General features: G+C 53.9%; 2 protein-coding genes across 6 annotated transcripts; one reads left to right on the plus strand and one right to left on the minus strand.

Moving 5' to 3' along the window:
- Positions 1 to 21: 21 nt before the first annotated feature.
- Positions 22 to 3,510, plus strand: FAM98C (family with sequence similarity 98 member C). 4 transcript variants are annotated; one of them, XM_031458635.2, is made up of 8 exons: positions 22 to 127; positions 234 to 382; positions 459 to 596; positions 1,049 to 1,272; positions 1,409 to 1,579; positions 1,670 to 1,786; positions 2,118 to 2,285; positions 3,167 to 3,510. In XM_031458635.2, the coding sequence occupies exons 1-8, from the start codon at positions 45 to 47 to the stop codon at positions 3,308 to 3,310; spliced, it is 1,194 nt and encodes a 397-aa protein (XP_031314495.2). In that variant the 5' UTR covers positions 22 to 44; the 3' UTR covers positions 3,311 to 3,510. The 4 variants fall into 4 exon arrangements, with proteins under 4 accessions (XP_031314495.2, XP_031314497.2, XP_031314496.2 ...); XM_031458637.2 differs by having other exon boundaries at positions 1,502 to 1,579; XM_031458636.2 differs by having other exon boundaries at positions 462 to 596.
- Positions 3,481 to 17,082, minus strand: RASGRP4 (RAS guanyl releasing protein 4). 2 transcript variants are annotated; one of them, XM_031458626.2, is made up of 17 exons: positions 16,921 to 17,080; positions 14,372 to 14,556; positions 13,841 to 13,946; positions 13,652 to 13,714; positions 12,894 to 13,025; positions 12,629 to 12,782; positions 11,098 to 11,271; positions 9,746 to 9,862; positions 8,697 to 8,972; positions 7,101 to 7,181; positions 6,917 to 7,021; positions 6,706 to 6,824; positions 6,466 to 6,610; positions 5,628 to 5,664; positions 5,387 to 5,521; positions 5,171 to 5,283; positions 3,481 to 4,719 (listed from the first exon to the last, which is right to left on the minus strand). In XM_031458626.2, exons 1-16 carry the CDS (start codon positions 16,941 to 16,943, stop codon positions 5,183 to 5,185), a joined length of 1,953 nt encoding a protein of 650 aa, XP_031314486.1. In that variant the 5' UTR covers positions 16,944 to 17,080; the 3' UTR covers positions 3,481 to 4,719; positions 5,171 to 5,182. The 2 variants fall into 2 exon arrangements, 1 of the variants encoding a protein (XP_031314486.1); XR_010382353.1 differs by lacking the exons at positions 3,481 to 4,719; positions 5,171 to 5,283 and having other exon boundaries at positions 5,430 to 5,521; positions 6,173 to 6,610; positions 16,921 to 17,082.
- Positions 17,083 to 17,120: the final 38 nt, after the last annotated feature.

Below are 17,120 nucleotides of genomic sequence, written 5' to 3' on the forward strand. Positions count from 1 at the left end.
CCAGCCGGCAGGGGGCGCACGCACGGCGAAGAGGAGACGCTTTCATGGAGGGGGCGAAGGCGGAGGCGGAGGCGGAGGTGGAGGAACGGGAGCGGGCCGATGTAGCCCGGGACCTGCTGGCCCTGGGGTAAGGGGGGCAGGATGTGGGTAGGGGTGCAGGAAGGGTCAGGTTTGCCCTTAGAAATTCTTACTGCTCTCCTCCACCCCCTCCCGTTGCCTCTGCCCTGCTGCAGGTATGAAGGTTTCCCGGAGATGGCGTCGCCGGGCACCTCGTGCCCCGACTTCAGGGCGCTGTGCGCGCAGCTGGCGGCGGAGCTGGCGACTCTGGGTGTCCTGAAGAGGGAGCGAGAGGAGGGTGCGGAGGCGCTGAGCGCCGGCGGTGGTACGCATGGAGCGGGAGGCCGGGAGGGCTGGAGCCGCGAGTGCTGCCGCCGCGCCCTGACGTCTCCCGCCTCCAGCAGGTCCCGGCGCCGAGGAGGAATTCCTACGACAGTTGGCCTGCCTGCTGGGGGAGTTGTACTGTCCGGACCGCGAGCTCTGCGGCGGAGACGGCGCGGTAGCGCTGAGGGGACCCGGCGCACGCTTACGCCTGCTGCGTGAGCCCGGGGCGGGCCGGGATGCGGAAGTGGGCGAGGCTACAACCCCTTGAGAGGGGCGGGCTCGGCTCATTGAGGTGGAGCCAGGGTACCCGAGGGGGCGCGGTCAGAATTTTGAGGCAGGCAAGAGGGCCCGAGGTGGGTAGGGTCAGAATATTGGGGCAGGTTAAGGGCTCTGCGATGGGCGGGATTAGAATTTTGTTGGAGGGTCCTGAAGCTCCCGCGTGTTGGGTTATACGGAACCCGGCAAGTGGTTCAGAAGTGGGCGGGGTTAGAAGTCTGAAGAGGAAGCTGGGTCTCGAAGTGGGTGGAGCTTTTTCTGGAGGCAGAGCCGGGGTTCTAGGTGGCCAGAGCTAGGGGGTGGAAAGTTTTGAAGCCAGTTGAACTTTTTGATCTCGGTAGGTGGGGTGGCAGCCCTCCTTGATTGCACCGCACCTTTCCTCTACTTTTAGGCTTTCTCTGCTCGGAGCTCCAGGCTGCCCGCCTCCTGCGCCTGCACCTGCACCCTCGGCTGGATCCCAGCCCAGAGCCATCTGGTGGGGAGGGGGGAGAGAAGGGGGCAGAGGAAGGAGCTGGCATGGTCCAGGAATTGGTCCTTACTCTCCAAGCCCTGGGGCTGTCCAGACCCACGCCGGGGACCCTTGCTAGCCAGCTCCTGCGGGAGTTGCATGCTAAGGTAGAGAGCTGGAGTCCCCTCCGCATCCGGGACACCCTGGGTAAGGGGAGAGCCCCTTCTCCAAAAATGGCTCGGGGAGGAGTGCCCCAGCCACTGTTGTTTTCTAGAACTGCAACCACCATTCTTGATTCCATAGCCGGGGTCCTCAGGGTCGTGGGAAACTGGGATCCACGGAGAAATCCATCCGATTTCTGCCCAGTCAGCCCCAGCCTCCTCCTTCTCCCATCAGATCTCGGAGCTGCTGCCTTCCCTACCCCCAGGGTCCCTGCAGCCCCTCCTAAGCTACCCGCTGGACGCACCCAGATGGGTAAGATTGTATGGCTGTATAGGAAAAATGTTCTCATCCAGAGATGGGAGCGAGGGGGACCCTTGGCATGACTGAGCTCTTTTTCCCCAGGAAGCGTTGGAGTCTCTGTCCCAAGGCTTGCGAGATCAGTACTGCTGCCGCCGCCGCCTCCTCCTTAAACGCCTGGACCTCACAACATCTGCTTTCCACTGGAGTGATCGGGCAGAGGTGTGGGCATAAGACCTTGGCAGAAGCAGGGTGACCCAGCTGTGGAGGCTACAGCTGCAGGGAGGAGGGATGAGGGCCAGGAATATGACCCTCTTAGTTTCTGAGACCCAGGACATTTTAGAATCTTGTGAGGTTTGGGGTTCTGGAATCTCAGGGCCCCCAGAGCATTCTAGAATCTAGAGGCCCAGGATATTCTAGAATTCCCAGGTCTGAGCTGGGAGTGTATTTAGAGGTTCCCTGAGAAGCGAAGAGATGTTTCAAGATTAAAGATCTCACTTGGGGAGGCTCTTGGGTACCTTATCCATGCCCAGCCCTATCCCCTCCCCCCCAGGCCCAAGGAGAGGCCATGAAAGCAGTGCTGTTCCCAATTCGAGAGGCTCTGACCCCAGAATCGGATGTCTCCATCTCACACGTCCTGGCTGCCCGAGCTGACCTGTCTCGCCTTGTCCCAGCCACCAGCAAGACTGCCCGCCAAGGGACCTGCTGTGCTATCAACAAGGTGAGCACCTGGGGCTGGGGAAGGGCCTCAACAGCCTTGGCCTTCATACTGGCTTTTCAGCCTCTGCCCTGGCTGAGCCTGGTCCTCTCCTGCCTGGATTCCTGCTCTAGCCTTCTGCTTGGGTTCCTCACCTCTGGACTCACTACCTCTGATCTGCCCTCTCCACATGGCAGTTAGAAGAACATTTTTAACTCAAAAATCTGACTGTGTCCCTCCCTATCTCAGAAGCTCCCCCATGCCTTCAAAACAAAGTCCATCTATTTACTGAGCCCCTGCCCACCTCTCCAGCTTTGGCTTAAAATCCTTCCCCACCACCTCACCCTGTCTGTGGTACTGTGGTACTGGGTTTTAACCATTTTAAAAGCAAAACTACCCTCTGTTTAAATGATTACATATTTAGGTTCATACCTCTCTCTTTAAATAGTCTTATACATACTTGAATGACTCTTAGGGCATAAAGTCTAGGACAGCAAAGAGTGAAGCAAAATTTAAGTTAAGAAAAAAAGTTACTTGCTTTCAGGAAATATAGTAAGTAGTATTAGAGGTGATGCACAAGTGACGGATATTTAGAAAAAATACTGGTTTGCTGGAAATGTCATATAAAGCCAAAATACGAAATAGAAGTTGAGATGTCCTCCTTCATGTTGGTGGGGACGTGGACCTCTACCATCACTTTCTCCTTTATTTCCCTCTTTCTGAGCTCTAGTTGGAAAGGGCCAGGCCTATATCTCCCACCAATCCAGCCCCCTGCCCCCTGCCACTGTACCAATATAGTTAACATCTTCCCTTCCTTTTTCAATCTCATGCTGTTCCCTTGGCTCTCTGGCTCCCTTGTCCAAGACATTTTTTTTCTCTGAAATTCAAGTCTAATCAACTCTCAGGTGCTTATGGGCAGCGTGCCAGACCGGGGGGGCCGCCCAAATGAGCTGGAGCCCCCCATGCCCAGCTGGCAGAGCAGAAGAGAGGACGGAGGCGGGCGGAAGGCAGGCCGCCAGTGCTGGGGCCGCAAGAAGAAGAAGAAGTAAAGGGGGACTGGTGGTTGGGGGAGGGATCCTCTGTGAGATGCTGACATTGATAATCTCTAAGGAGTCACTCTGAGGGTTTCTCTTGGCACTTGGCACCCGGGCCCCCTATCCCCTGTTCCTGAGGCCCCCAGTGTCGTTCCCCCATCTACCATTCAACACCAGGCACCACGTTCTCTGGAAAATAAATTTAATTTACAACAGCCCTCAGAACTCTGTGTGTAGGGGCCAGATCAGGGATGCTTGGGTTTGAGAAGGGGTAGGGGGTCTCTGTCCTCTGGGTCTGAACAGGCCCCCGCTGCTCTGGCCCCTATAGTCCTTTGCTCTTCAGCAACACCTTTCCCTCCCCGTGGGCATGCAGGCACTGGATAGACATCAGTCAGGTACATACCACATGCCAGCCCTGTTCTGGATTGGGGATACAGATGATAAATCCCCCTGGTCTTCTGGAGCTAACATTGCTGGTGAGGAAGGCAGACAAGTAAGTATAGTTTGTCAGATGGGGAAAGGGCTTTAGAGAAAAATAAAGGAGGAAGGCTGGATAGGGACCCTAGGGGGACTACAACTTGAAGTGTGATCAGGGAAGTCCTCACTGAAAAGGTGGCCCTTGAGCTAAGTCCCAAAGAGCCAGGTGGACCTCTGAGGGAGAGTCTTCCAGGTAGAGGGGTTGGCCAGTGCAAAGGCCCTGAGGTAGGAGTATTTTTGGCATGACCCGGGGCCATCAGAGGCCAGTGTAGGTGAAGCAGGATGAATGAGGGGGTGAGTGGTGGGAGGGGAGGTTGGAGAAGTGATGGAGGAGGGTTGTGATCTTACTCAGGTATCTGCAGGCTCCCTCCCTGGTCCATCCAGCCTTCTCTCCCATCTGGAACCTCAGAGTTTGGAACTCTGCCCCCCCCTCCCCGTCCCCTCCTGCTCCTGACCTATGCTGACCATCAGTGTAACATATTGGGCAGGAGCTTCTCTTTTTGAGGCAGACAGAAGACCTGGGCGTGAGTCCTGCCTCCAACACTTAGGGGTTCTGCTCCCTTGGGTGAGCAGTTTAACCTCACTGGGCCTGTTTCCTCATCTGTAAAATGGAGATTTAAGGAATTGGTGAGGTGATGCCTAAGTAAACGTATCCAACATGGAGCTGCACAGATAGTAAGTGCAAGAAAAGGGAGTAGGATTAATAGCCACTCTGATGCAAAAGAAGAAAATAACTCTCCTTTGGAGTAAGAGATGACGGGTGCTTCAGCAAAGACAGCGTGAATGGGAAGGAGGCAGTGCCTTTGGGGGTTCTGCTGGAGGCCAAATAATAGGACTTGAAACTGACTCTGGGGGAGGGAGTGGGGGCGAGGAGGAGACCAAGGCGACATCTAGGAATTCAGCTTGGAGGACTGGGTGGGTGGTGGGGCCGTTGCTGGGAGGGGAACCTGGAAGGAAGAAGACATTGGGGGATGCGGGGAGTGTCCGATGTCCAGGAGTCTCACCCAGACTTGTTAAAGTGGATGGATGAATGTCCCCTGTGGATTTTTTTAAACTCAATCTGAGAGTCCCCACTTTTGAATAGCGGAATTTATTCCACTATTTACTATATTCCTAATACATTTGGCCTAATTCTTGCCATCTTGTAGTTTTCTTTTTTTCTTCCTAAAATCCCTTTTCTGTTCTACTACTGGTTACATCTTCCCCCCAACATATTGAAATTTCTATTTTTCCATCAACATTAAAAATGAACCAGTATCTATACTGTCTGACCCAAGCAACTGAGGACTCTTGCATATTTTAACTTTCCTGTGCTGCCCCAAATCTGTCTGGGTTCCCCCAGGCAAATGGGCTGGTCTCCCTGTATTCATTTGAGGGTAGGGGGCAGTTCCTCCTCACCGTCTCTGGTTCTCAGGAAGGATGGGGGTGCTTGATCTGGGTCCAGTCATGGCGAATGTTGCATGTAGTCCCAGGTTCCAGAGATAGTGTGTAGGAGAGATTGTCCTCAGAGCCTGTTTGTGGGGATGTGGGGATGAGAGAAAGGGCCTCATGATCTTGAAATTAACCTCCATCCAACAGGCCCCCTTCCCAGGACTGCTATACCCTGGGTCTTACCACAGCTGGCGTGGGGCACTGGTGTGGGTGGGACAGGTGCTCCTGGAGGGCTCCCATCGCCCTTGGCCCCTGGCCTCTTCTTACACTTCACCTTCACTTGGTCTCTGCAGTGTTTGTGGCAACACAGCCCACAGTCTGGGGGAAATTCTGCAGTCAGTGCCGGAGACCCAGTCTGTGACCCCTGTTCTTCCAGCTTGTGGGTCCTGGATTCCCCACCCTCCCCCAACAATGCCCCACTTACCCTGACAGCGGTAGCCTTGCTTGGTGACACCCCAGAGCTGGGAAGAGACAGCAGAATAGGTTACCTAGGCTGGAGGAGGTGGGGCTGGGGTTGGGGTGGGGTTGCAGGCTGTCTGAAAGTGTGGAAACCATTCAGGTTTTGGAAATTGTCAAGGCTAGAGGCTTATGTGGGATCTGGGAGATTAGAGGAATTTGGAGGTTATCTCAAGTTTGGAGAAGTCATCTACAATATTAGAAATGGGCAAGATTGGAATAAATAAAACATACATTCTATGGGCAGGGATTACATTTTCTGTTTCCTGCTGTGCTTCCCGAGCCTAGAACTGTGCCTGGCCCACAGGAGATGCTCAGTCTATATTCAGTGAATGAAAAAGTGAGTCTGGGAAGTAATCCAAGGTTTGTGAATTAGTCTTGGTTTGACATTGAGAGATTTGTCCATTATTCTATTCTAGAGTTTGAGGAGACCTTGAATTGGCAAATTATTCAGGGTCTGAATTATCTGGGGTCTAGAGACTTGGAGATTGATTCTGTCTGGAGATAATGTACCCAGGTTTGCAGATTATCCAGGGTTTGGCACTTATCCAGGATGGAGACTGGGCTTTGGGCATTATCTGGACTTCAGAATTATCCAGGATGTAGGGAATAGCCAGTGTTTAGGGTTCCTGTGAAATGGGGGCATTCTTTGAGGCTGGAGGATCTTCTGGGATTTGGGAATTATCTGGGACTTGGGGACTACAAGCACTCCAGGGCAGGGCTGGTTTTCTGAGCCCAGGCTGTGAGGAGTTAGGACGCTCCAGGGGGAGATGGGCCCTTGGGGTGATGGCAGGCAGAGTGCTCACGAAGCCACTGCAGCTGACACAGAAGGCGGGCTTGCGGAAGTTGACCTCCTGGAAGGCATGCAGGAAGTCCAGGCCCAGCTTGGAGCAGATGGCGCTGGCCTGGAGCAGGTACTCTGTCACCTCCGCTCGGCTGAAGGAGCCACTCCTGGGGGAGAGATGGAGCTTCAGCAGGACTGGCCTCTTTCTCCCGGCAACCCCAGTGCCTTGTCTTAAGGGAACCCAGGAGTCAGGGGCACCTACCCCTGGCGGAGGGGTGGGTGAAGCCCATGGCAGGCGAAGGGGAAGTTGCCTGAGAGTCGCTCAAAGTCCTCCTGAGAGATGGTGCCTCGGCCTTCAGGGTCATAATTCTTGAACACGGACTTCGGAGGAGCATGGGAGGGGAAAGTAAGGCCAAGTCAGGGTCCCAACGGTCTGTCTGAGATCCCTCCTTGGGCCCAGGGCTCCTCCTCACCTCCACCAGCTTCTCCACATGCTGACCTAGAGTGACCCTGTCGGGCTTGGGTGTCACGCCAGGGGCCCACTCCACCACCAGGTGCGTCTTGAAGGGGGAGTGTGGCTGGGGCAGGGACACAGGGGCACAGTTAGTCAGTGCAGAGGCTTGGGCTGGAGGCCTCAGGTCAGGGGTGGGCTCTCACCAGACTCTTGGGATAGCGGGGCTCCCGGAGGTAGGAAAGCTCATAGATCTTGTCCTCTGTGTAGAAGAGATCCAGGGAAAGCTGTGGGCAGGCGGGTTGTTACATCCCGGCTCCATCCTCCTACCTACAGCCTGCGCCTGCCTGGACACCCACTCTCATCCTCCTCCCAAAGCCCCTCTTCTCTGGGACCCCTAGGGTCCTCTTTCCCACTGAGCCCCCATTCATTCTCCACACTTCTGGTCCCCTAGTCCAGAAATGCCGTCTTCTCACTGAGGCTTTTTTGATCCTATTTAAAATCGCACCCCCCCCCCATCACTTTCTATGCCTGTTTCTGCTTTAATTTTCCCTACAGCACTTATTATCTAAAAGACCATATGATTTACTTTTCTTTGTTCATTGGCTATCTGCCCCACTAGGAAGTCAGCCCCACGAGAGCAGCAATTTTTTCTGATGTGCTCACTGCTGTGAGCCTAAGTGCCTCAAGGAGCGCCTGGCTCCCAGCAAGTGCTCAGTAAATATTTGGGCTGATGGCCATTTAGAGTCAGCAAGGCCAAGCACCTTAGGCATCAATCAGCTCGGGGCAGGGTCAGCTTCATGGGCAGGCCCCACACTCAGAGGGGCCCTGACTTCATTTATAGCCCTGCTGTCACCATTTTGAAATTCTAACTTTCAAACAAGGAGCCCCACATTTTCAGTTTGCAACTGATCCTGTTTTAGGATCTGAAAATCAGCTTTTCAGTCTTAGATTACATGGACTGCAGAATCCAGTGTCTCTCAATTTATAGCTCCTCAGAATGGAAAAAAAATATGTAAAATAAAATACAGCCAGAATTCCACACTCCCAGTCTTAGAACATAGTGTGGTGGTTAACACAGGCTAACATTCATGGTCTGAAACTGGCCTGCTGTGGGACAGAGGGCAAGTGACCTTACCTCCGTGGGCCTCAGTTTTCCAATCTGTAGAATGGGTACGATAAAGTTCCCCTCGTCATAGGGCTGCGAGGATGGAATGAAGTGCTCTGTGGGGACTGTTTAACATGATGCCTAGCACATAGTAAGTGATCAATAATTGTTATTAGCTTTTTGCTTAGATTCCTGGATATGTTAAAGGTTGGAATTTTGGATTAGTCACATAAGAAGCTCAGAACTTTGAGTTCAGGAGTGCGAAAGCTAGAAGCAATTCTGGAGCTCAGATCAATGGATACTTGAGTTGCTGGGGAAGTGGGGGAAAATGCATCACTTATATAGAGCTCACTGTGTTCCAGATACTATTTTAGGTACTTTATATGAATTATATTATATGAGTTATATTTATATTAATTATATCATTGATTCTTTTCAACCACTCTCTGAAGTGGGTCCTTTTAGTGTTCCCATTTTGCGGTTAAGGAAACTGAGACTGACGAGTTAAGTGACTTGCCCAAGGCCACAAAGGGAAAAAAAAAAACCCGACAGTTAGAAGTTCTAGCTTCAAAGCCCATGCATTCCAGTGCTGTTATACTACTCTGTCCTGGCCCTGCAGATCCTCACCCACCCAGGACTCTAAATCTCAGTACCCTGCAGCCTGGGCAGCTCAGGGCAGCTCAGGGCAGCTCACCGTGAGCAGATGCAGCAGGTCCTCGTTGGCACTGCAGGGGGGCTGTTGCCTCTGGAGGGCTGCCAGCTCCTGCAGCCTCAAGTAGAGGCTGTTGAGCTTCAGAAGGTGCAGGCGGCCGTCAGGCAACCTGTCTGGATGTGCCTCGTGCAGGGACACCAGGTCCTTGAGGTGCACACCCAGTAGAGGCAGCCGGAAGCCCGTGCAGCCAGCCCAGGTGCGGCGGTAACAGGCGTAGTTGTTGCGGGAGGCAAGGAGCTCAGTCAGCTCGAGCAGGGCCTGTGTGGGAGAGGCGCATTACAGTAAGGGGCCATGTAATGGGGAAGCCAGTTTTTCCCCTAGTTCTCTGCAGGGGAGCATCCCAGCAGCCTCCTGTGTGGGCTCCAGACCCCCAGGGCCCAATGGCATTTTGGATACCTCCCAGATGCCCTCCAGAGTCCCACGTTGGCTTCAGTATCTCCCTAGACTGCTCTTCCTCTTGGGCCCCCATCTGAGAAAGGCCTCACTATGTTCCATTTCCCAAGCTAGAGTGACTTTTTCAAAAACCCCAGTCTGATCAGGGGTGCTGTCATTATTCCCAAAGCTTTCCCCATTGCCCTCTGGATAAAGCCCAGACACCTTAGTTCAGCTTGCAGAAGGCTCAACAGGATTTCCCCTGGACATCTCCAGCCTAATATCTTGCCACATCCTGACCTCAGCTGCACACCAGACTCCTGAATGACTTACTCTCCCTAGACCCTTTCAGGACACCTCCAATCCATGCTCCTCCCATGGGTGGCCCAAATGTCAGTGCCCCTGGGGGCATCATCTCACTCCCCACCTGGACTGCAAGTTCTCTGCTAACATCTGCTAGCATTTCTCCTGTCTCCCTCCACTCCTGCTCAGGATCAGACACTGAGCGTAGAGGGGTCAGCACCATGCCAGATTTGGAGGAGCCAGGTCTCCAGGTGGCTCCAGGGCCCCTGAGAAGGGATGGAGGGGATTGGGGAGACGTATGGAGGTTCAGGATAATTGACTGCTGGAACTTTGGGGAGGGGGCAGTGGGGTTTCACCTTGGTGCTGTCAGGGCTCAGGTGGGCGTGGGAGTCCTTGAGTCTGGAGATGGCACTGTGACATAGGCCCCCAGTGACTGCCATCAGCGTGTTGAAATTCTGCAGCTGGTGGAGCCTCTAGAAAGGGAGGGTGATGCAGAGGTGGTGGGTATCATGTGGAGGACAGGCAATGTGGAGGTTCAAATGACAGCATCCCTGTTGAGTTGGGGTCTCAGGCATGTGTGGGGGTGGCCCAATGTAGGCATTCGACAGGTGAGATGTATCAGGCAGGAGTGGGCTAAAGGCAGGTATGTGGGCATTTCATGGAGGGTCAGGCAGGTGATAGACTAATGTGAGGCTGGATAACAGTAGGGGGAGTCAGGTCAGTATGGGGAGTTGGACAGGTTTGGGGACTGACAGTTCTGTGTTAGACAGCTGTGGAGGATTCAGACAGATACCAATGTGTCAGGCACCTGGGGGGGGGGTGAGGTGGGGGTGTCCCTGCTCTGAGAGTCAGACAGGTAAGGGAGACAAGAAGGCTTGGGCTCTGGGCAGGAGCTGGGAACCGGGCGGAGGTGAATGCGTCCAGAGTGATATGGAGGGGTCAGGCGTACATGAGAGACAGTTGTGGGGTCAGGCTGTCATCAGGGGCGATAGCCTCACTTTCCCTTTTCTCAAGTTTGAAGGGTGGAGGTCGCTGAGGGGAAAAGGTGGGGCCAGAGAAGGGTGGAAGATGCTCAGATCTAGGAGACTCTGAGCAGACGCCAGAAGCCCCTGGTGTAAAAGGTCGGGCAGGGGAAGCAAGGCAATGGAAAGCGCCAAAGGAAGGGCGTGGTCTGTGAGGAAGTACGCTAAGGGGCGTGGCCACTCTGGGGGAAGGAGGGCTTCCCTTTTCTCCAGAAGGAGGGGAACATATCTCGAAGGGAGGGGGAAGGGAGGGGAGGGGTCAGAGGAGACCTGAAGTGATAGGGACGGCTGGGGCCTAGGGACCCTGGTAGGGCATAACGCAAAGGTGGGGGTATGAAAGGGCCTCTTCCTTTACTGCCCTGGAGATGGAATATTCGGGCACAGGGCTTAGGTACGGGGCCAGGAGGAACGTCGTCTAGGACCAAGGGGTGGGACCAGGGCGGTTTTGACGTGATGAAATAAGGCCATGGAAGAAGTGCCGTCACAGTCCCGGGTTAGAACCGCTGGACAGAGTCCTCGGGGACCCGGGCAGGTGAGGCGTGATGCGAGAGGGCGGGGCCAGGAGGTAGTGACGTCACTTCCGGGAAGCTCAGGCGCGGCAGGAGAGCGCAGGGTCAAGGTCAGCTTCTCCCAGCCTGGTTGGGCGAGTGCTCAGAGAGCGAGCCGAGCTTTGGGGCAGGTCTCACCTGTGCCACGTGGATGAACTTCTCCAGCACCTGAGCGCGCTGTGCGGGCCCGGGACGGCTCAGCACCATGACCTGCACCCAGCGGGACACGCTGTTGCTGAGACCTACGGATCCCTCCAGGGCCGGACAACCCCGCACGGAACCCTGCAAAACGTAGCCCCGCAGGTCCTGGGGCTGGGGGTGAGGTGGGCTTTAGGGTGGGTCGTGGCGCTCAGGTCCTGGCCCCCACACGCCCATCTCCCAAGCAGTCACGACCTCTGACGGCTTAGCCTGGCTGTCACATGTCTCTGACGTCACCATGTCCCTCTCCCATCTGAGGAGAAATGGTTGAAGAAACCCGGGCACTAATCTGAGCCCTTTGTCATATCCTGACAACAACTCTATGAAGTGAATACTATATTATTACCATTTTAGAAATGAGGTCGTTGAAGTACAGAGAGGCCAAATAATTTCCCCAGGGTCACACAGGCCTGAGTCAGGGTAGGAACCCAGTCTGTTGCTCTTAGCTGTATACCTGACTGTATACAGTCAGCAAAGGGAGGGGCAGTGAAGAGGACAAGAAACCAACTCCTATTTGTTCTGCTCAAGGGGTCAACATTCCATACCCACATCCACTGCACTCTGTGTGTGTGTGTGTGTGTACAATTGGGAAATTTTCACATTAAGGAACCAGATGGGGGGCGGAGGGTGGGAAGGGATAGACTGGGATTTCAAAATTGTAGGATAGATAAACAAGATTATACTGTATAGCACAGGGAGATATACACAAAATGTTATGGTAGCTCACAGAGAAAAAAATGTGACAATGAGTGTGTATATGTCCATGTATGACTGAAAAATTGTGCTGAACACTGGAATTTGACACAACATTGTAAAATGATTATAAATCAATAAAAATGTTAAAAAAAAAAAAAAAAAGGAACCAGATCCCCAACAGCCCTCAAAATAATTATGGCAAGATGGCAATTGCTAAACACATATAGGTTGAAGCATTTGAAATTAAGATTTGGGAAATATGGCAAAATATCACAGTTTCAAATGGTGCAACTAGATCATATTTACTCTGGACCAGGCACTGATCCTATGAGGCAGGAGCTAAATCTCCTTTTTGTAGATAACAGAGCTGAGGCACAGTGAATTTCAATGCTTCTCAAATAAATGAATAATAATAAAATATTTTGAGCACTACTATGTGCCAGGCACTGTGATAAGCATTTTTACGTGGGCATATTAATTTAATTCCCCCAACCACCCAATGAAGTATTTGACCTCCTTTTTACAAATGAGAAAACTGCGCCCCAGAGAGGTTGAGAAACTAGTTCAAAGTTACACAGATAGGAAGGGGCTGATGAGATTTGAACCCAGGGGCTCTGTGCTCAGCCAGCCTAACTCTTTTTCCTGGACCCTCTAGCACCCAAGTTTGAGAGTTTGTGATCCCTGCCCAGGCCAGGGTCCTCTCAGTCTGGCCTGGCCCCAGCCAGGTTCCAGCCCACCCCAAGCCCTCCCCAGCATAGAGGAGAGGGGTCCTTACCGTGATAGCCTGGAAGGACCGGAACTCCAGGTAAGTGAGGTGCTCTGCCAGTTCCCCCGTCTCCAGGTGATCAAAAAGCAAGGACACTTTGCGCTTTTTGCCCAGGCCTGGGCTGCTCACAGGGGGTGGGGGGCCAGGGCCACCCGGGCTCAGCCTAGGGGTCAGGAGGGGCAGGGTATTGAAGGGGCTCCGGGTGGAGGGTGAGGGGGTGTGGAGGGAGGAGGCAGAGTTGGGGTGGGGAGGGAAGGAGAAGGGGCTGACTCACAGGTTAGAGAAGTCTCCCAGGATCCTCTGGGCTGAGTTGCCCTCCTGCTCCACGGTGGCCCAGAAGCGACCTATGACCTCTTCTAACTGGGGCTCCTGGTGCACCGTCTCAGGGTGTTGGGTCAGCCAGTACCTGACGGAGGTTTAGAGATGATGGAATGAGGCTGGGGGTGTGGCGGTTCTCTGAAAGGGGTCTCTTGGGCTGAGGGGTCTCTAGGTGCTGGGCAAGGGGGTCTCTAACTGTGAGCAGGGGTTTCTTTGAAAGTCCAGAGTTCAGATAGAAGGGAGAGTCTCTGGGAGTAGGACTGGGGGCCTCTTAACACAGGCTGAAGGATCTGTGGAAGATAGACTGGGGGGTCTCTTGGAAGTGGGGTGCCTAGGGAGCTGGCTAGTGGGTGGTCTCAGGAATTAGATTGGGGGCCTTTGTGGGTGGGATTTGTGGGGAACAGGGTGAAGGGTCTTAGAAGCTAAGCTGAGGTATATGGGAAGTGAGGGTCTTAGGGATCAGAGCTGGAGGTCTCAGCGTACCAGCTGGAAGAGAGCCCAGAGGATCTGTCAGGGGTCTCTAAGAGGTGAGGGTTCTAAGGAGACTGGGAGAGTTTTAGGAACCAACCCAGGTGGGTATGAGAAGTAGGATTTGGGGGAGCATGGCTGGGTGGGTCTGTAGGGAACTGGGCTGGAGTCTCTGGGAAGTGTTTTTCGGGGGGCAGTAGGGTGAGGCTCTTGGGTCATGGAGTGGAGGTTTTGACCCAGCCTTACCGGACCAGGTGACAGATCTGCAGCCTCCTCAGCTCCTGCGTGTTCCCTGTGGCCTCCTTGTACTTGAGTTCTGGTCAAGGCTCTGTTATCCAGCATCCCAGACCTGCTGGCTCCCCTGTCCCCATCTCCCAGGCTCCCACATCTCTGCCTTCCACCCTCTACCCCCTGCTTATGGCCCCAGGAGGATATAAGGTCAGCAGACGGGCAGCAAGATGGGCAGAAGGCAGTACCCAGCTGTGCATGGCCAGTACCATGTTGAGAATGTGGTCCCCGCGGCGCAGGCTGCCAGCTGAGTCTGAGGGCAGGAGAAGGGGACTGTGTGTCAGAATGGCCCCTAAGCAATGGACTGCATAGCTTTCAGAGCCAGGTGGACCGCCTCGTTCAAACCCCAGCTCCACCAGTGACTCCCTGCATGAACTTGGGCCAACAAATTGACTCCTTGTGCCTCAGTTTCCTTGTGAATAGTGTGTGTGCATGGACCAGCATTATGCCTGGCAAGTCATATTGAAGATGGAAATAGCATCAGACTTCCTCCCCCACCCACAGCTCAGGAAAAAGAAATGCAGTTGTCTCTCTTATTCCTAATGTAGTGATTGAGATTCATTCCACACACTCCTGCTCCCATTTTATACCCCTCCCCCCAAATTGAGACGTGAAGGGAGGTGGGTACTTGGCCCAACCTTACCATTGCAGAGGCCAGCCAAGGAGGAGGACACTCACCAAAGGACTGAATGCATTTCTCCAGCAGCTCATCTTCACTGCAGCCGCCCTCATTCAGCACGCCCAGAGCCATGGAAGCCATGACCTTGCTGATTTCCCGGGGGCTGGGGCATGTCTTGTGGCGGCGGGCTTGTCGGGCCCGTCCCCGCCCCCCTATCTTCTCTGGGCATTCCTGGTGGGACTTCCTGTGGGCACATCCCCCAGGGAATCATGGGAGCCCCTTCCTTTGGGCAGACCCCCAGAATTCTTCATGACCCCAAAGCCCCAAAGCTTCGTGGGAGAAACTTCCTAAAGGTAAGGTCCTAGGGTTAGTCCTGACCGACCCTGGATTCAGGAGAGAAAACCCCAGGAATATTCCAGATCATTCCAGTCTTCTCCTACAAGTAAACTCCAAGGGTTACTCCTGCCCTTTTCAGGGAATCAGGGGACAGTACCCTCAATACCTAATTGACAGCCCCCCAACCAGGGAATCATGGGAGATGACCCCCAGGACTACTAAGGTCCCTTCAGGGAATCATAAGAACTCCCTCCTCCAGGCATTGCCCTCCAAGTCCCCTTGACTGTATGGTCCCAAGGCATCATGGGAGACGGGTTACTCCCGACCTCCAAGGGAATCATGGGAGAAGACCCCAGAATCATTCTTGTCCTCCCAGGAGGAATCATGGGTGGTTCTGCATTCAGGGACACTCCTCAGAATACCCCTTTGCTCTCCAACACCCACCCCCTCCTCCCCCAGCCCTCATGAGAGAAGCAGACCCCTGAGATTCCATCTCTCCCTCCCCCACCTTGACCCTGACTAAGCTGACAGACCCCTCCCACAAGTCAGCCTTTCAGCAGGACCCATGTCTCAGCCGTAAGCCTGGTCTCTAGATTTGGAGCCTGGAGAGAAGATACGGGTGTAACGTGGCCTCAGCAAGGCTCTTCAGAGCTGGGCGGGTCCCTGGGGCTGAGGCAGCTTCAAGGAAAGTTTAAAAATAACCCTTACTCTGTCTTGTGCCTGCCCGAGGCTCCTGTTCCAGTTGGGGAAAGAAGGTAATAGAAAGACAGGGATGATGGAGGAAGAAGGGAGCAAAATCCAGTCAGAATGGCCCTGGCTTCCACAAGAGTCAGACAAAACCGAGTTGGAGACACTTATGCTGGCTGTGTGACTTTGTGTTAATCACAACATTTCTCTGGACCTCAGTTTCCTTGTATGAAAAATGAGAGTCATCCTTGGACCTTCCCCAGGAATTTATTATGAACATTCAATGCCTTGCTCTTCAAAAGTGCTAAATAAGGGATTTAATTTGCTTAGGCTGTTAAGTGGCCAGAGGTGGGAAAGTTAAACTTGAGATGCAGAGAGAGAATGTGATAGAGTGAACTAGAAGCCAGGCTGGGGGCATGGGGGTGAGTCCTCATAACAAGGCATTGCCATGTCCCTGGCACATCCTAAAAGCTCAGTAAATCAGTATTCTTATTTCTATTTTTTTTTCCAGTAAATCAGTATTGAATGTTGCCAAGTAACAGCTGGCATTCATTGAGCGCTGACTGTTTACCGGGCAGACGGCTGAGCACCTGTCTAGATCAGTGGTTCTCAAAGCAGGGTCTCCAACCAATACCAAGGGCATCACCCGGGAACCTGATATAAATACAAAATCTCAGGCTCCACCCCAGACCTACAGAATCAGAAACGTTGGAGGTGAGCCCAGCAGCCTGTGTTTTACAAGCCCTCCAAGTGGTTCTGATGTTTGCTCACACTTGAGAAGTAGAGGTCTAGACTGTACCACTGGGGCTTATGTGCTCCACCAAGGAGGGGTTATGATCATTCTATTGACAGAAGAAACTGAGGCACAGAGCAGTTAAGTGACTTAACTAAGTTTACACAGCTGGAAAATGAGGCAATCAGGTCTCCACCGCTAAACTCCTGGACATGATGGGTATGGGACCCTTTGCTCATCAGAGATCCTGGGGGTGGGCAGAAGGGCTGCCCAGGCTAGGAATCCAGCCACCATCACCCCTGTGAGGACAGGAGGGCAAGCTTGTGCAGGTGATAGGGAAGCCTATTCTAGAACCTGCTGGCATAGCCAGCTGCTAGGATCTTACCTGAGGACTGTCTGCCCAGGAGTAGTTTAAGAGGCGAGGGAGCCGCCTTGCCCTGCGTCACTCTCCCCTCCCCCCGGGCAAGGCCCTGCAGGAGTCTGGAGTTTCCAGTCCAGGGGACAGCAAGTGACTGTGATAGGGAACCAAGAGGACCCCAGGAAGGACAGAGACCCCAGCCTAGAGAGTTAGGATGAGGCGAGGGGTCGGGGGGTGGCACAAGGAGAATGGGATCAGAGCAGCTCCAGCTCCAGAGATAGTGAGGATAAGACACACCCCATGCAGACAGCCCCAGCCCTAGCTGGCTCTGGACCCCTTGAAGCATCTTTCCACCTGGCACCCCCTGCTCCTGCTGCTGCTCCAGAGTGTAGCGGGACACCTTACGCGCTGGTTAGTACCTCCCAAATCTTCCCATGCAGCCAGAGACCCCGGGGCTTGGGACGCTCCTGGTCCTTTGGGGAGGGTCCTCTCACCTCTTGCTGTCTTTCCGGTTCATGCTTCCTCGGGGTTGGCAGGGAGGGGGTCTTGCAAGAGTGTGGCTCAGCTCCTCCCCCTTCACCAATGCTCCAGCTTCAAAGCCCCTTGGGAGCTGGGGCCTCCTCGGCGCTTGGGAAGGAAAGAGGAACTGCCCCTCCCCACCCAGCCCCAGGCCAGGGGGAAGGAAGAGGCTGGG

This window comes from Camelus dromedarius, chromosome 9 (assembly GCF_036321535.1).
Source record: "Camelus dromedarius isolate mCamDro1 chromosome 9, mCamDro1.pat, whole genome shotgun sequence".
NCBI classification, from domain to species: Eukaryota; Metazoa; Chordata; class Mammalia; order Artiodactyla; family Camelidae; genus Camelus; species Camelus dromedarius.